This window comes from Lithobates pipiens, unplaced genomic scaffold (genome assembly GCF_037356315.1).
Source record: "Lithobates pipiens isolate NorthernLeopardFrog02 unplaced genomic scaffold, aLitPip1_a1.2 Scaffold_23, whole genome shotgun sequence".
In the NCBI taxonomy this organism is placed as follows: Eukaryota; Metazoa; Chordata; class Amphibia; order Anura; family Ranidae; genus Lithobates; species Lithobates pipiens.
In genome coordinates, this window is record NW_027507785.1 from 32044220 (window position 1) to 32059967 (window position 15748).

At 43.7% G+C, this 15748-nt stretch overlaps 1 protein-coding gene across 1 annotated transcript in view; it reads left to right on the top strand.

The window, feature by feature from the left end:
- The window catches only part of ANKRD42 (ankyrin repeat domain 42), a 64053-nt gene that overhangs the window by 15337 nt on the left and 32968 nt on the right, over window positions 1–15748 (top strand). The window contains exons 4-7 of the mRNA XM_077451402.1: window positions 2036–2155; window positions 5546–5681; window positions 8291–8491; window positions 13569–13694. Of these exons, the coding sequence (XP_077307528.1) occupies window positions 2036–2155; window positions 5546–5681; window positions 8291–8491; window positions 13569–13694 (583 nt within the window). The remainder of the gene's footprint in view (window positions 1–2035; window positions 2156–5545; window positions 5682–8290; window positions 8492–13568; window positions 13695–15748) is intronic.

A 15748-nucleotide genomic window follows, 5' to 3' on the forward strand; every position in this document is an offset into this window, starting at 1 on the left:
AGAAAGACTGAGACAGAAGTACAGTTAAATCACATTTGTTTAATAATAAAAGTAAAAAGAACAAACAGAGCCAAAGTTCAGTACCGGAATGGATAGTCAGCCAAGCCAGAAGTCAGGGAGCCAGAGATGAGCGTAGTAAAACCGCAAGTAGAATCTGGAGCAAGAAGGAATGTCAGCCAAGCAAGTCTTTTAACAGGATCGCAGAAGATAGCCTCTGTGATGTTGACCAAGGCGAAGGCAGAGATCCTCTGGGCTGGACGGCTTAAGTAGGCAGGACTGATGAGCAGGATATCATCAACAGCTGAGTAACTGTAGAGAGATAGGAGCTGGCAATTAGCCGACAGCTGAGTGGCCAGCTCAGAGAAGGAAGGGCTGAGCCCAGCCCTGACGAGTTCAAATGTAATGAACAAGCAGACAATGGAGCTACAGAAGATGTAACGACCACCGACATCATAAGATGACAGTTCGTAAGGACGGAGATCCGAGGATAGAGTTTAAAGGATAAAAGTCTATTCAGTAAAAACAGAAATGGATCATCCTCTGTTTAAGGGTCACCAGAGATTGTGCATCCGCCACCCAAGGTAGAGGGTATGTACTTTTATCAGAGACTGTGGACTCAGATGCCAGCGGCAGAGAGTCAAACAGGCGTATATGTATAGGAGCATGAACTCTGTAGAGATGTCACTGGAGATCGAAATGCACGGTCACATCATCTCGTCCACCGAAGTTGATCATGGGAATAGTTCCTAAAAGGAAAAAGGGCCACCACATAGTGTAGATCATAATGGAAGGATTTATTTAAAAAAAACGTAGAGTACTAACATCAAGACTGATGTGTACAAATGTAAAAACAATGTGATCACAAGGATTTCTAAAGACCGCAATGTTTGTGGTGCTGACTCACTGCAGCCGACGCGTTTTGTCCACGAGGACATCATCTGGGGTATGGTAAGAGTATTTACCCTTTCCATTGGGTGGCAGATGCACAATCTCTGATGACCCTTTAACAGAGGATGATCCTTTTCTGTTTCCACTGAATAGACTCTTATTCTTCAACCTCTGTCCTCAGATCTCCGTTCCTACTAAGGCCGCGTACACACGGGCGGATTGTCTGGCCAACTAAGTTTGTCAGACAATCCGACAGACAGTCCGTTCAAAATTTGCATGAACGGACTTGACCACACACGATGAGCAGACAGTCCGCTGAAAGCGTGCACGATGACGTGTACAGCACGTACGACGGGACTAGAAAAACGACGTCCTATACACTGCAATGCAACCTTCGGCCGTGTAAATCCTTTCTGAGCATGCGCCATACTTAGTCCGTCCAACTTGCCTACTCACGAGCGGACTGTCCGCTGAAACCAAGTTTGGATGGACAAAACCAAGTTTGAACGGACAAAATTTCGGAAATTCCATAAGACTTTGTTCGTCAGACAGTCCGCTGAAAAAGTCCGCTGAAGCCCACACACGAGCGGATTGTCTAAGTTGGACAGACAATCCGCCCGTGTGTACGCGGCCTAACTGTCATGTTATAATGTCGGTGATCGTTACATCTTCTATAGCAGAGCCCCATTGTCTGCTTGTTCATTACATTTGAACTGTTTGACTTTCAGTTACCACTGGCATGCGATTTTTGCCTTTTATGATTTGTTTACACTAGCACATTTGCACTTGCTATTGGTGTAGCAATTAATCATTTAACGCTATTTATATGCATTCACTTTGCATTAATATTGTTGGTATTGTATACATGCATTAATTGTGGGTGTTCCTTTACCCACGTCTCACATGTGGCGCTGCACTTTTTATTTATTATGATTATTTTACACATACCAATTGTGGTCACCGTGGTGTGATACTGTTTACAACTTTGTGTGAAAATGTAAGGTGGTTTAAGATGCTGATTTTTTAGTGATGCAGCAAATGATGACATTATTGCTATTATTATTATTATTATTAATAGCAGCAACCAAACTTTTATATGCAGCCATAGTGCCTTTAGTATTTTATGTACAGCCATTTTATTTTGCAGGCTCTTGTCCTTAGTGGAGCAAACCTTTCAGCTAAAGATGACCGGCAGTGCTGCCCCACTCACCTGGCGGCTGCCCATGGCCACTCATTCACTCTACAGACCGTGCTACGCAGTGGAGCAGTAAGTAGTAATATTGCTAATGCTCAGTCACTTCTCCAGCACAACGATCATTCTAGGGGTATTCTTTTTTGATGCCCATAAATATAAATAGTGCAGCAATAATATAGTGACAGTAGTGACTCCTACTCCAGACAAAAAATATATATAATATAATAAAAGTCCCAAAAGTCCAGAGTCTAAATGGTTAAGGGAAGACTGCAGGGCCAGCCCTACCATGGGTCCTAGTGGGTCTATTGGACTCAGGCAGCACTTTGAGAAGGGCAGAAAATTGAACCACAGCCGCCTCTCCTTCTCTTCTATTTACCCAGAAAATTGACGGCCAAGGTTTTGTGTTTCATGATGACAACTGTCCCCCGGACCGCCCTTCCTGTCCCTATACTACTCTAGCCCACACCTATACTGCCCTAGCCTGTCTATATACTACCCTAGCCTACCCCTATACTACCATAGCCTGTCTATATACTACCCTAGCCTACCCCTATACTACTCTAGCCTGTCCATATATTACTCTAGTCTACCCCTATACTTCCCTAGCCTGTCAATATACTGCCCCAACCCACCACTTGTAATTGAACATAATGGTGTGTCATATAATTTTACATATAGACAAGGTGCTGTTGCATGTAAATCTGACCTGGTAAATGTAATTTTTTTGTTGGGGGGGGGAGGTGCAGCATTATTCTTGGACCCAGGCAGCACAATGCCTTGGGCCAGCCCTGGAGTGCTCAAGAGGTGAAGATCATGAGAAGAAACCAAAGTGTCACCAAAGAGAGCTCTTGTTGCGCTTGCCAGATCTCATGTGACTCTTTAACCACTTCAATACTGGGCACTGTCACCCCTTTCCTGCCCAGCCCAACGTTCAGCTTTCAGCTCTGTAGCATTTTGCAACTGCACTGTCATGCAACACTGTACCAAAACAAAATGTTATATATTTTTTTCCCACAAATAGAGCTTTTTTTGGTGCAATTTGATCACCACTGGGGATTTAATTTTTTGCGCTACAAGTAAAAAAAGTCAGAAAAAAAAAGTTTTTCTTTGTTTCTGTTACAAAACTTTGTAAATATGTATGTTTTCTCCTTCACTGATGAGCACTGATGAGGCTGCACTGACGGGCACTGATGAAGTGGTACTGATTGGCACTGATGATGACGCACTTATATGCAGCACCGATGGGCTCTCATAGGTGGCACTGATGGGCTCTCATAGGTGGCACTGATGGGCAGCACTGATCAGAAGGCACTGGCAGGCATCACTGATGGAAACAGAGTGTCATTCCTAATGGGCACTGAGTGGCAACGATTGGCATCCATAGTGAGCATCCCTGGTCATCTGCAATGATAATCAATGCGCTGATTATTAGAGCATACCCCCCTGTCAGCAGAGCAGCTGATCGGCTTTCCTCAACTCGCGCCTGTCAGCACGAGTAGAGCAGCTGGTTCTTTGGCTGATGGGATATATCTAAACTAGGAACATCAATGCTAGTTCCTTATCTGGTTTTGAACCTGATTCAGGGTCCAGTTTGCCTGGACAAGTTGCCCAAATGCAGGATCCGGCAAAGTTAACAAAGTAAAGACTACAGAAGCCTGGGGCCTGTCCAGAGGTTTGACTCCTCCATGAGGCCCAGATTGAGTGGAAGCGCTCATGAGTTCCCTTGTATGTGGCCACCCATTCCTCTGCTTCCATGATCTCCGTCACCTTCCCAAGCCAGTCCAGCTCACTCGGAACTCGCGGGCTCTTCCAATGAATTGGTATAAGGTGATTTGTGGCATTGAGGAGGTGAGGGAGAAACCTGCGTTTATAGTGAGAGAAGGGGATGGGGGGATGTGAAGCAAACGGTACATCGATACCTAGACTATCCGATACGCGTCTGCGGACAGCAGACCAAAAGGGTGACCACAACGGACAGTCCCACCAAATGAGGAGTGTTCCCCTCTGCCCGCACACCCTCCAGCACAAATCAGAGACTACAATTCTTTTTTGATGCTTTATTGAAAAAATTTAACTTGGATGGGTGCAGGGTAACTGTGGGATACTCCAGCAACGTTAAGTAGTAATGTGAGAACACCTATCTTCCTCCTAAAGATTTTGAGCACAGTCCTTGCAGCAGCAAATAAGGTGCTGAGCTACATGGGGACACCATGAACAACGTCCATTTTTAGGTACAAGCTGACTCTGATGCCAGAGAAACAGCAGCAGCACACATTCACTGGGTTCTCACACAGCGATCTGTACTCACTATTGTCCTTGGATAGTTGGATGCCTCCTTCCAATATCTGCCAGACATATCTCCCGTGAATTCTTCAGACAAGATCCTCAAAAGAAGTCCCTCAGTAAGCTCCAGCAGAGTTCAGCAGAATAGGAACCCCAGCTAGCACCTCAATGAGCAAATTAAGAAACAAAGCTGGACTGCCCAGAAGGGCAGCTGATCTTCAGGTTGGGTGGCACAGTGGTGTAGTGGGTAGCACTCTCACCTAGCAGTAAGAAGGGTCGCTGGTTCGAATCCCAACCACGACACTACCTGCCTGGAGCTTGCATGTTCTCCCTGTGCCTGTGTGGGTTTCCTCCAGGTACTCCGGTTTCCTCCCACCATCCAAAGACATGCAGGTAGGTTAATTGGCTTCTGTCCAAAATTGGCCCTAGTATATGAATGGGGACCTTGGATTGTGGGCTCCTTGAGGGTGGGGACCGATGTGAGTGTGCAATGTTATCGGTGGGGACCGATGTGAGTGTGCAATGTTACAGGGATAGGGACAATTGTAGACACTCACTCAGGTTGAACTGGATGGACTGGTGTCTATTCAACCTTACTAACTATGAAACTATTTCCGAGTCCTGGACAAGAACACCTCTGTTCTAAGCCCTAAGCTATTTATGCTCCCTCCCAGCCATCATCTAAGCATTCTTCCCCCAGAGATTGGCTGGAATTGCATAAATATTCAACTGCTGATTTGACTCTCACAGCCCACTACTTTCCATAACCCTCCGGAAGGCAGGGGGAAGCAGTTAGTCCTGCTACCAGTGAGACACAGAACAGCCCAAAATAATAACACGCAGCTCAACTGCGAGTAGAGCTAAGAACTAGATTTACATAACTTTTCATCTATCAAGTAGGGTGCTGCACATTTTTTAAAACTGGGTGAAGGGGAGAGGAAACCTCGGGGAGGAGGAAATTAACTCCTCAGCCACAATCTTTCCTTTCTTGTTAAAAATTATTTTTGTATGCTGACTGGTATGCTACTATGCATCCGACCACCAGGGGAAGATCAGAAAAAGATTGGGGGAGTTGGGTTGGTCCTCACAATGGAAGGATGCAAGTCTTCTGTGAATACTTTAATGCAGAAAATCATCAATTTTCATGCTAGGTTTTTTATTCATATTTCTTTCAAACAGGATACAAGCAGTCCAGATGTGAATGGTTGGACACCGGTTCACTATGCTGCCTTCCATGGCCGACTTGGTTGTTTACAGCTCCTTGTAAGATGGGGAGCTTCTGTAGAAGACATGGATCACAATGGAAACACCCCAGGTATTAATGCTAAACCGACTCTTGCTTTTAATTGGGGATGGAAAACATGGGTTGCACCATGTCTACCACGCCTGTTGGACCATCGTTGTAGCTTAAAGGGGTTGTAAAGTAAAAAATTTTATTTTTTTAAAATAACAAACATGTCATACTTACCTCCACTGTGCAGCTCGTTTTGCACAGAGTGGCCCCGAACCTGCTCTTCTGGGGTCCCTCGGCGGCTGTCTCTGCTTCCTCCCGCAGGTGCTTCTCACGTTAATGCGAGCTCCCTCGCATTGGTGAGAAGCACTGCGGGCGTGCTCCCGTGATACAGCCGGCGGCTATAGCCGCTCGCTGTATCACAAGGCCCCGCCCCCCGGCGTGCTGCGTCATTGGATGTGATTGACAGCAGCGCGAGCCAATGGCTGCGCTGCTTTCAATCCATCCACTCAGCGGCCAGGCTGAGCGGCGAAGAGGACGGCGGGGGCGAGCGCGGGATTTTCGAGGGGTCAGGTAAGTAAAACGGGGGGACCTGGGGGCGCGGGCAGTGTGAGATGTTTTTTCACCTTAATGCATAGAATGCATTAAGGTGAAAAAACATTTACCTTTACAACCCCTTTAACCCCTTCCCGCCCAGCAACATCATATGACATCATCGACTTTGAGTGGTGAAAGCAGCTACAGGAAAATGTCGAAATAGAAAAGTAAAATAAACAATAAAAAAAGACATTCAAACCACACATGTGAGGTATCACTGTGAACATTAGAGTGAGCCCTTGTACACACAGCCGGTCATTCCGACAACAAAATCCGTCGGATTTTTTCCGATGGATTTTGTCCGAAACTGGTGTTGCAGACACACGGTCGGCCAAAGTTGTCGGAAAATCCGATCGTTCGGAACGTGATGACGTTCGTTCGTTGCGACGGGACTACGTTGCGGCTAGTAGCTAATAGCTTTGGTCTTGTAATTTGATCTGAGCATGCGTGGCACTTTGATCGTAATTCTCTACGAACGATCACAAAAAGTCAGATCGGATTTTGTTGTCGGAAGATTTGAGGTCCTGCTCTCAAATTATTTTCCGACGGAAAAAGTCAGATAGAGCCCACACACGATCAGATTTTCCGACAATATAATCCAATCTGACCTTTTCCGTCAGAATTTCCGACCGTGTGTACAGGGCATGAGAGCAATAATTATAGCGCTGGACCTCCTCTGTAACTCTAAACAGGTAACCTGTGCCTATGGAGAGTTTTAAGTTCCGAAATTTGGCACCATTCCACGTGCGCAATTTCAAAGCTTGACATGTTAAGTATCTATTTACTCATCGTAACAGCTTTTTTTTTTTTTAAACCATTTAAAAAAAAAGTTTAAAAAAATTACTGCGTAAATACCATGCGAGATAAAATGTTGCAACAACCACCATTTTATTCCCTAGGGTCTCTGATAAAAAAAAACATTATGTCTATATATATATATATATATATATATATATATATATATATATATATATAATATTATAATGTTTGGGGGTTTTGAGTAATTTTCTGGCGCGAAGTGTCAGAATTGGCCTGGGTAGCAGAGATTAAACATATCCCACATAAGTTTTACCTATTTATCTGTAGTCTTCTCAGCTTTGAAAAGTCTGAAATTACAATCTGCAGTGAGGGGAGCTCTGAACCCTGATTGGAGGGATTGGGACACACCCCTTCACAAGGAACAGAGCTGAGGCTGTCAATCACAGACTGTGCACTGGAGATCTCTCTCCATCACCTTTTTTTTTTGGTGTCCAAACAAATCTCTCAGAAGTGATTCATGCAGCTAGCAGAGGAAGGAAGCAGCAGACATAAAATTACACTTAGTGCTCTGTATTGAGACAAGTACACACTATAGAAGGATATGCTTTGTTCATATTTCATGTGTGAGGTTTATAACCACTTTAAACTTTCCGGTACCGGAAAGTTAAAGAGGGAGTCTGACTAAATTTTTTTTTTTAAGTCAGCAGCTACAAATACTGCAGCTGCTGACTTTTAATAAATGGGCATTTACCTTTCCTGGAGTCCAGCGATGTCGGCAGCCGAGGCCGATCAATCGCTCGGCTCTCGGCTGCTGCCGGCGCCATTCTAGGTGAGGGAATCAGGAAGTGAAGCGTTGGGGCTTCACTTCCGGTTCCCTACTGCGCATGCGCAAGCCACGCAGCGCAATGAGAATGGTCCGCGCTCTCTCTGGGACCCATGTGTGTCCCAGCAGACAGCGCGGCGGGACAGGAAGAAGCATAGACCGCCGTGGGAGTCTATGCCTGGAAGTGGGTGCAAATACCTGTCTTAGACAGGTATCTCCACCCCCCTCCCCCCTGAAAGGTGCCAAATGTGACACCGGAGGGGGGGGGGGGGTTCTGAAAAGCGGAGGTTCAATTTTTGTGTGAACCTCCACTTTAAATAGCTGTTTTGGATGAACAGATACTTCTACAAGGACCTGATCATTTTTACCAGATTTATTACATCAAGAGAAGAGCAAGGAGAAGGTAGACCCTATGCTTGTTTTTCTATGGTGGTTATTAAATCTGAATAGTAATAAGAAAAGATATTGGATTTCTTTTACTAAGAATTTTTTTTAAATCTTTTTTTCCCTAAAGTACATCTAGCAGCCATGGAAGGTCACCTGCACTGCTTAAAATTTCTGCTTAGCAAAGTTGTGAGTATAACTCGGGCATTGGAAGCGAGGAACAGCAATCAGGACAGCCCGAGAGACCTGGCCCGCCGCTTCTATAAAGAGAGGATTACACAGTACATGGATGGTGTGGAATATGAGCGAGATCATCCAGAGGAACACGAGAGTGAGTACTTCTATACCCGGTGTACCCAGGGGTGGACTGACATCTCATGGGGCCCCCAGGCAATAGGAGATTATGGGGGCCCCAGGCAATCAGAGATTATGGGGCCACACAGTATACACAAACACACACACAGTATACACAAACACACAGTATACAATCACATAGTATACACAGACATGTTTCTATTGGCTGAGAAGGTACTGGAGAGGTGGGCAGCTTATAATCTCTGGATTTTTTTTTTTTTTTTAAATCAAATAAGTTTTTATTGTAAAACACATATGGTACAAATCAAACATATGAGTAAAGTACAGTCTTACAGTAACATTGGTTTTACATCCAAAAGTATACAGGAAATATAAAAATACAAATAGGTTTGGTTTGAAGACTGTTGAGACGTGGAAAGTATCAAGAAAGCGAAAAAATAAAGAAGAAAGGAGGTAAGAAGAAGGAACCAAAAGTAAAAACAAAAAGTAACATTCTCTCATAGACCACTCCGTATCAGGAGACAACCTCATAGGTACCTTAAACATATACTGCGGCCCACAGCCCATCATACCGTCCCACTGGTGTCTCCCTACACCCCGTACAATTATCGGATGAGGGAGAGACATAGGATTAGACCCATCCTGGGAACATAACCATTTATGTACCTCCATATACCGGTCCTCGGACCTTCATTCAACCCTGTAAAAGTCTGTCTTGTATAAGTTGGTGGGGAGCTAGTCCCGGGACCTCAAGCCAACCCCCCCCACATGGCATTAAATTTGTGCGGTGCGTTTCTGTGTTGGTATGTTATCTTTTCCCTGATCAGCATCTGGTTCACCTGTTCTATCCATTGCTGCCTGGTGGGAACCCTGTGGGTCATCCACAATCTCGCTATCAATTTTCTGGCTACATATAGTAACCTGATAATGGCTGTATGGGTCGAGGGCGTCAATGATTCCTCATCCAGGGCCCCCAACAGGCAGACCAACGGACACCGCGGAATACCAACAGAGAACACTGAGGATATAGTGTCAAGAATTCCAGCCCAATATCGTTTTAGTTTCGGGCACCTCCAGAACATGTGCATAAGATCCCCATGGTCCCGCATACATTTGGGGCAAAGGGGAGACCCTCTAACACCCCAACTGTGCAGTTTAACTGGAGTTCTATAGGTCCTATGTAGTAAATATAGGTGGGAGAGCCTATGAGAGGTCGACACCGACACCAACGGAGCGGAGGACAAGCAAAGGTTCCAGGTCTCCGCGTCCACGGGCCCCAGGTCCGCCTCCCACCTCTGCCGACATGGGAGACGTGCCGGGTCCTGCACCGCGTCAAGAAGCATAGCATACCCCCTAGAGATCATGCCTTTACGGTCAATCTGCATGAATATCCCCTGCACCACAGGATGGTCTGTTAGAGAGAGCTGCACACTCCGTGCCTGTGTCTGCAGCGCATGACGTAACTGTAAATATTTAAAAAAATCCCTGCGTGGGATGTCAAACTCAGCTTGTATTTCCATAAAGGACTTCAGTACCCGTCCACTATACAGTTGCGAGAGATACTGAAGACCACTCCTACTCCAGTTGCCAAATCCCTTGAGCTTAAAAAGTTCACCATAATTAGCATTCCGCCAAATAGGGGTGAGGGCAAGGAAGCCACGTATTCGTAGCAGTTTTTTAACATGAGACCACATGGTATTCAGCAGTATAATAGTCGGGGAACCCCTGTCCATATGAGGGAAACCTGCCTCCAATCTAGACAATGCTGTGTCCGAGGCGACCGTGTCAGCCAGTATCCTCCGGATCGGGTCCAGGGGATCATCTGACCCCCACCCACCCAGGTACTGGAGCTGCGAAGCCAAAAAATACATCCTGGCGTGTGGAAGTGCCAACCCCCCTTCGTCCTTATTATGTTGCAAGGTATGTAAACTAAGTCTGGCCGTCTTTCTACACCATATTAATTCCCTAAACTGAGAGTCAATTTTATCGAACCAACGTTTCGGGATCCAGGTCGGGGAATTATGACAAATATAGAGTAACTGCGGGGCCCACACCATTTTAATGAGGTTTACCCTGCCCACCACCGATAACGGTAGTTTGCACCAGATCTTACATTTATCCCTGAACTTAAGTAACAATGGCATAAGATTCAGTTTGGCATATTCCGTCACCTCGGGGGATATCTGCACCCCCAGATACTTAAAGGATGTAACCGTCTGAATCATGCTTGCACAAGGGGGTAAGGGAGCCGTTAGAGGGGACAAGGGCAGCAACACAGATTTGTCCCAGTTAATCTTAAAACCTGAATCTCTGGATTTTTAGACCAAAAGGATGTCAGTAAGCCCTTGTACACACGGTCGATCATTCCGACAACAAAATCCGGGGGATTTTGCCCGAAACTGGTGTTGCATACACACGGTCGGACAAAGTTGTCGGAAAATCCGATCGTTCGGAACGTGATGACGTTAATTCGTTTCGACGGGACTACGTTCAGGCTAGGAGCCAATAGCTTTGGTCTAGGAATTTGATCTGATCATGCGTGGCACTTTATCCGATCGGAAATCTCTACAAACGATCAGACAAAGTCCGATCGGATCATGTTGTTGGAAAATTTTATAGCCCAGCTCTAAAACTTTGTCGGTCGGATATTCCGACGGAAACAGTCCGATGGAGCCCACACACGGTCCGATTATCCGACAACACGGTCCGATCGGACATTTTCCGTCGGAATGTCCGACCGTGTGTACAAGGGCTTAGGGACATTTCAGAGACAGATGTAAAAAAAAAAACACAGATTTTTACATACTGTCCCTGGTTTTACTGAGGCTGGCAACCCTGATGGGGCCCCCTAGTGGCCCGGGGCCCTCGAGCAGTGCCCGAGTGGCTCAATGGTCAGTCCGCCCCTGGGTGTACCAAATCCATCCTCCATGGAAATCTACAACAAAAACTTAGTTCAGGCACTGACCCCAGTGAAGAGCTCGAGGCTTGGAGGACTTAAAGAATACGTAAACCCAACATTTCATATTGCTGATATGTGCCTGCTCTACTATGTACAATATCTCACAAAAGTGAGTACACCCCTCACATTTTTGTAAATATTTTATTCTTTTCATGTGACAACACTGAAGAAATGACACTTTGCTACAATGTAAAAAATGAATACACCTCACAACAAAAACTACTACATTTACTATTTTGTATGACCTCCATGGATTTGTAAGGACAGCACAAAGTCTCCTAGGCATGGGATGAACAAGTTGGCGAGATTTTGCAACATTGATCTTTTTCCATTTTTCAAGAACGACCTCTTTTAGAGCCTGGATGCTGGATGGAGAGAGATGCACAACTTGTCTCTTCAGAATTCCCCATAGGTGTACGATTGGGTTCAGATCAGGAGACATCATTGGCCACTTAATCATTTTCACCCTGTTCTTCAGAAATGCAACAGTGGCCTTCAGATGTGTGTTTTGGATCATTGTTATGTTGGAAAAGTGTATGACAAGCGAGGGCACGGAGTGATGGCAGCATCTTCTCTTTGAGTATAGAGTAGTACATCTGTGAATTCATGAGACCATCAATGAAATAAAGCTTCCCGACACCAGCAGCACTCATCCAGCCCCACAGAAGGACACTGCCACCACCATGGATCACTGTAGGCACCATGCATTTTCTTTGTACTCCTCACCTTTGCGACGCCATACAGTTTTGAAGCCATCACTTCCAAAAACATTTATCTTGGTCTCATCACTCCAGAGTAAGAAGAGATATATATACAGTGGAACCTTGGTTTACGAGTAATGCGGTTAACAAGCTTTATGAAAGACGAGCAACTTTTTTTTTTTAATTCTAACTTGGTTTGCGAGTGTTGTCTCGCAATACGAGCAGAATTCAAGCTAATGGGCGGTGCAGTACCACATTTGGCTAGAGGTGCAGGGGCGTCGGGGCCACTCGGAGCGATTCGGAGCCGTTCGGAAATACTCAGAATGACTGCGAAGCACTCGGAAATACTCCATTCTCGAGTGTTTCCGAGGCTTTCAGAGTTCAGCCGAGCTGTCCCCCGAGTATTTTCGAGGCTCTCCAGCGCCCCCTCCACCCACCTCTGGCCACATGTGATATTGCATGTAACAAAAGTCAATGTGGAACAAATTATCTTCATTTCCATTGACTTCTATGGGGAAACTCGCTTTGATATGGGAGTGCTTTGGATTACAAGCATTCTCCTGGAATGGATTATGCTCGTAGTCCAAAGTTCCACTGTAATAAATATACCGCATTTATTTTTTATTTTATTTTTTTAATGCAAAGTCCAGCTGGACCACAAATTCATTACGTGATGCTGGAGCATTGAAAAAAAAAAAAAAATTTATATATATATATATATATATATATATATATATATATATATATATATATAATTTTAACTCTTTCCTTAAATAAATAATAATAAAAAAAATATATATATATAAAAATAAGTGTGTATGTATATATATATATATATATATATAAAATTTTAACTCTTTCCTTAAATAAATAATAATAAAAAAAATATATATATATATTTATTTAAGGAAAAAGAGTTTAAAAAAAAATATATATATATATATATATATATATATATATATATATATATATATATATATATTTTTAAACTCTTTTTCCTTAAATAAATATATATATATATATATATATATATATATATATATATTTATTTATTTAATGCTCCATCATCATGTAATGGATTTGTGGTCCAGCCAGACTTTGCATAAAAAAAAAAAAAAAAAGATACTTGAATTATTAAACAGACAAAATGGGGGAAATTTACCAAAACTGGTGCACTCAGAATCTGGTGCAGCTGTGCATGGTAGCCAAACAGCTTCTGACTTCAGCTTATTCAGTTAAGATTTTGCAATAAAACCTGGAAGCCGGTTGGTTTCTATGCAGAGCTGCACCAGATTTTCCACACCAGTTTTAGTAAATAACCGCCAACGTGCCCAGAGGAGAATAATCACATTTCATTTACTCTATAGACTTCCATGACTCAGAATTTTATAGACAGCGCCCTTCATTTTAACATTTGTATTTTTTTTTTATAGATTTGGCATTTCCTGCTCATGTTGCTGCCTTCAAAGGTGACTTGGTAACACTTCGAAAGCTGGTAGAAAGCGGAATCATCAACATCAATGAGCGAGATGCCCGGGGCGCCACGCCACTACACAAGGGTAAATGTCATACTTTAATTTACACAGCCAACGCTTTATATTAATATAAAAATGTCTCTTGGCAACATCTGATGATGTACACAGGTAAACTTCTATCTTTGATCCAAATGGCTTTTTAATTATTTTTTTTTATCAGACCGGTGAACAATGGGAGACAAAGAAACATTTCTCATATAACATCTACACACACATTCCTGTACAGAGCTCTCTAGATGCCCATGAGGTAGTCATACCCGAATTAGCCACAAAGCCCATGAAAGTAATCCTTCACAAGGCAAGAGTCCATTTGGGCAGTAAATCCACAGAGGCAGTAAGTAATCCCTTGGAGAGTCCATGATTTGGCCGTAATCCACAAAAAGCAGTAAGCCCAGATGGTGGCTATTGGTCCCTATAAATCCACTGGTTCCAGACCCTATAGCAGTGATGGCGAACCTTGGCACCCCGGATGTTTTGGAACTACATTTCCCATGATGCTCATGCCCTCTGCAGTGTAGTGGAGCATCAAGGGAAATGTAGTTCCAAAACATCTGGGGGTGCCAAGGTTCGCCATCACTGCCCTATAGGGAACCCCGACTGGACTCCCTAGAAGGGGCTTCAGACTGACAGAGTAATGGATACATTTTTTCAGTCTTTCCCAACAGGCCTATCTAGGGCAACATTGAGCCCTTACTAATATGACTTGTCGGGGGCAGTAAGCCTCTGGAAAAAAAAAAAAAAAAAAGGAGCACGAAACCTGACCAGTCGAGGTAACCCTTCCTTCTCAGATCCACCAGCCAAGCAGGTCAACCAAGGACAAATGTTGTAAAAAGGTACATTGTAACATGTAGTCTGTACACATAAAACACAGTTGACCTATGTAAAAAGGAAAAATAACACAATAAGGGAGCCCCCAAAGCTGCATAACCCATAAGTATACAACAAAAACACAGGAAATTTCCCCAGGGGTTTTTTAGCAGCAGAGAGTTGGTGTGAAAATAGTTGATGTAAAAAAATATAATTTATTTGACAGACAATAGTAATTCCAAATGAACAATGATACATCATCCATATAGGTAGTGCGACAAATACAGACATGGAACATCACTCATAGCAAAAGACTCTATGTACAAGCATGGTTTGCCAATTATATTCGTAACATATGTATCCACATGAAAAACCCCGATGCATTTCGACCCTTGCGATTTCCGGTCTCTTCAGGGGGATTTATATTCTAGGGAAATGTCAAAATATCTAATTAAAGACTTTGGACAATATAAAAAAATATACATAGGTATAGTATTTCAAAATTAAGCAAAAATATGTCTCCATGCATATAGAGGTATAGTTACCAATGGGTGTATGAGGACATGAGGACGTGTCGCATGAACCGGCATTGCAGGATTATAACCATCCAGTGATCCCATCGCCGCCACATGTTCCCCCCGTGCCCTCTGGGTGGGTGCATAGTCCACTAAGCTTACAGGGGGCCACGTTTTGGGACCCAGAGAGGAGGAAGGGGGGGTAAAACACCTGCAGATGGACATGCAAAAAACTTTTTGTAAGTCATCATTAAATAATATTAGAGGGAGTATATAGAAGTGCTTGGCAGTTATAGGCTTATTACTTGGTAATTAATGAATTCATATTGTAAAAGAATTAAACTAGTTATATATAACATGGCGTAGTTTCTTCATTTAGTTATATTAATTATAAGAGGGATTAGCTGACAGTGAGAAAAGGTGGGTGAGGGATAGGGTGTGGAGATGTGATGGGTGAAGTGAAAATGCATGATGTGAGGTACACTGACGACGGGGCAAGAAGGGTGTGAAGTGAAAACAAAACCAAACTACTGAAAAAGAAAACTGAAACAACAAAATTGGAAGTGTGAAAAGAATAATGCATGCGTGTATGTGTGTGTGAGAGGGAAAAAGAAAAGAAAAAAGGTGGACAATTGAATAAGATGGTGAAAGTGAAATGGATCAAGGTGTAAATCATTTTATTTGTACTACTTTGCATGCATTAACCACTTCCCGACAGAATGGCACGGGCAGGCATATTGGCGTACAGGTACGTCC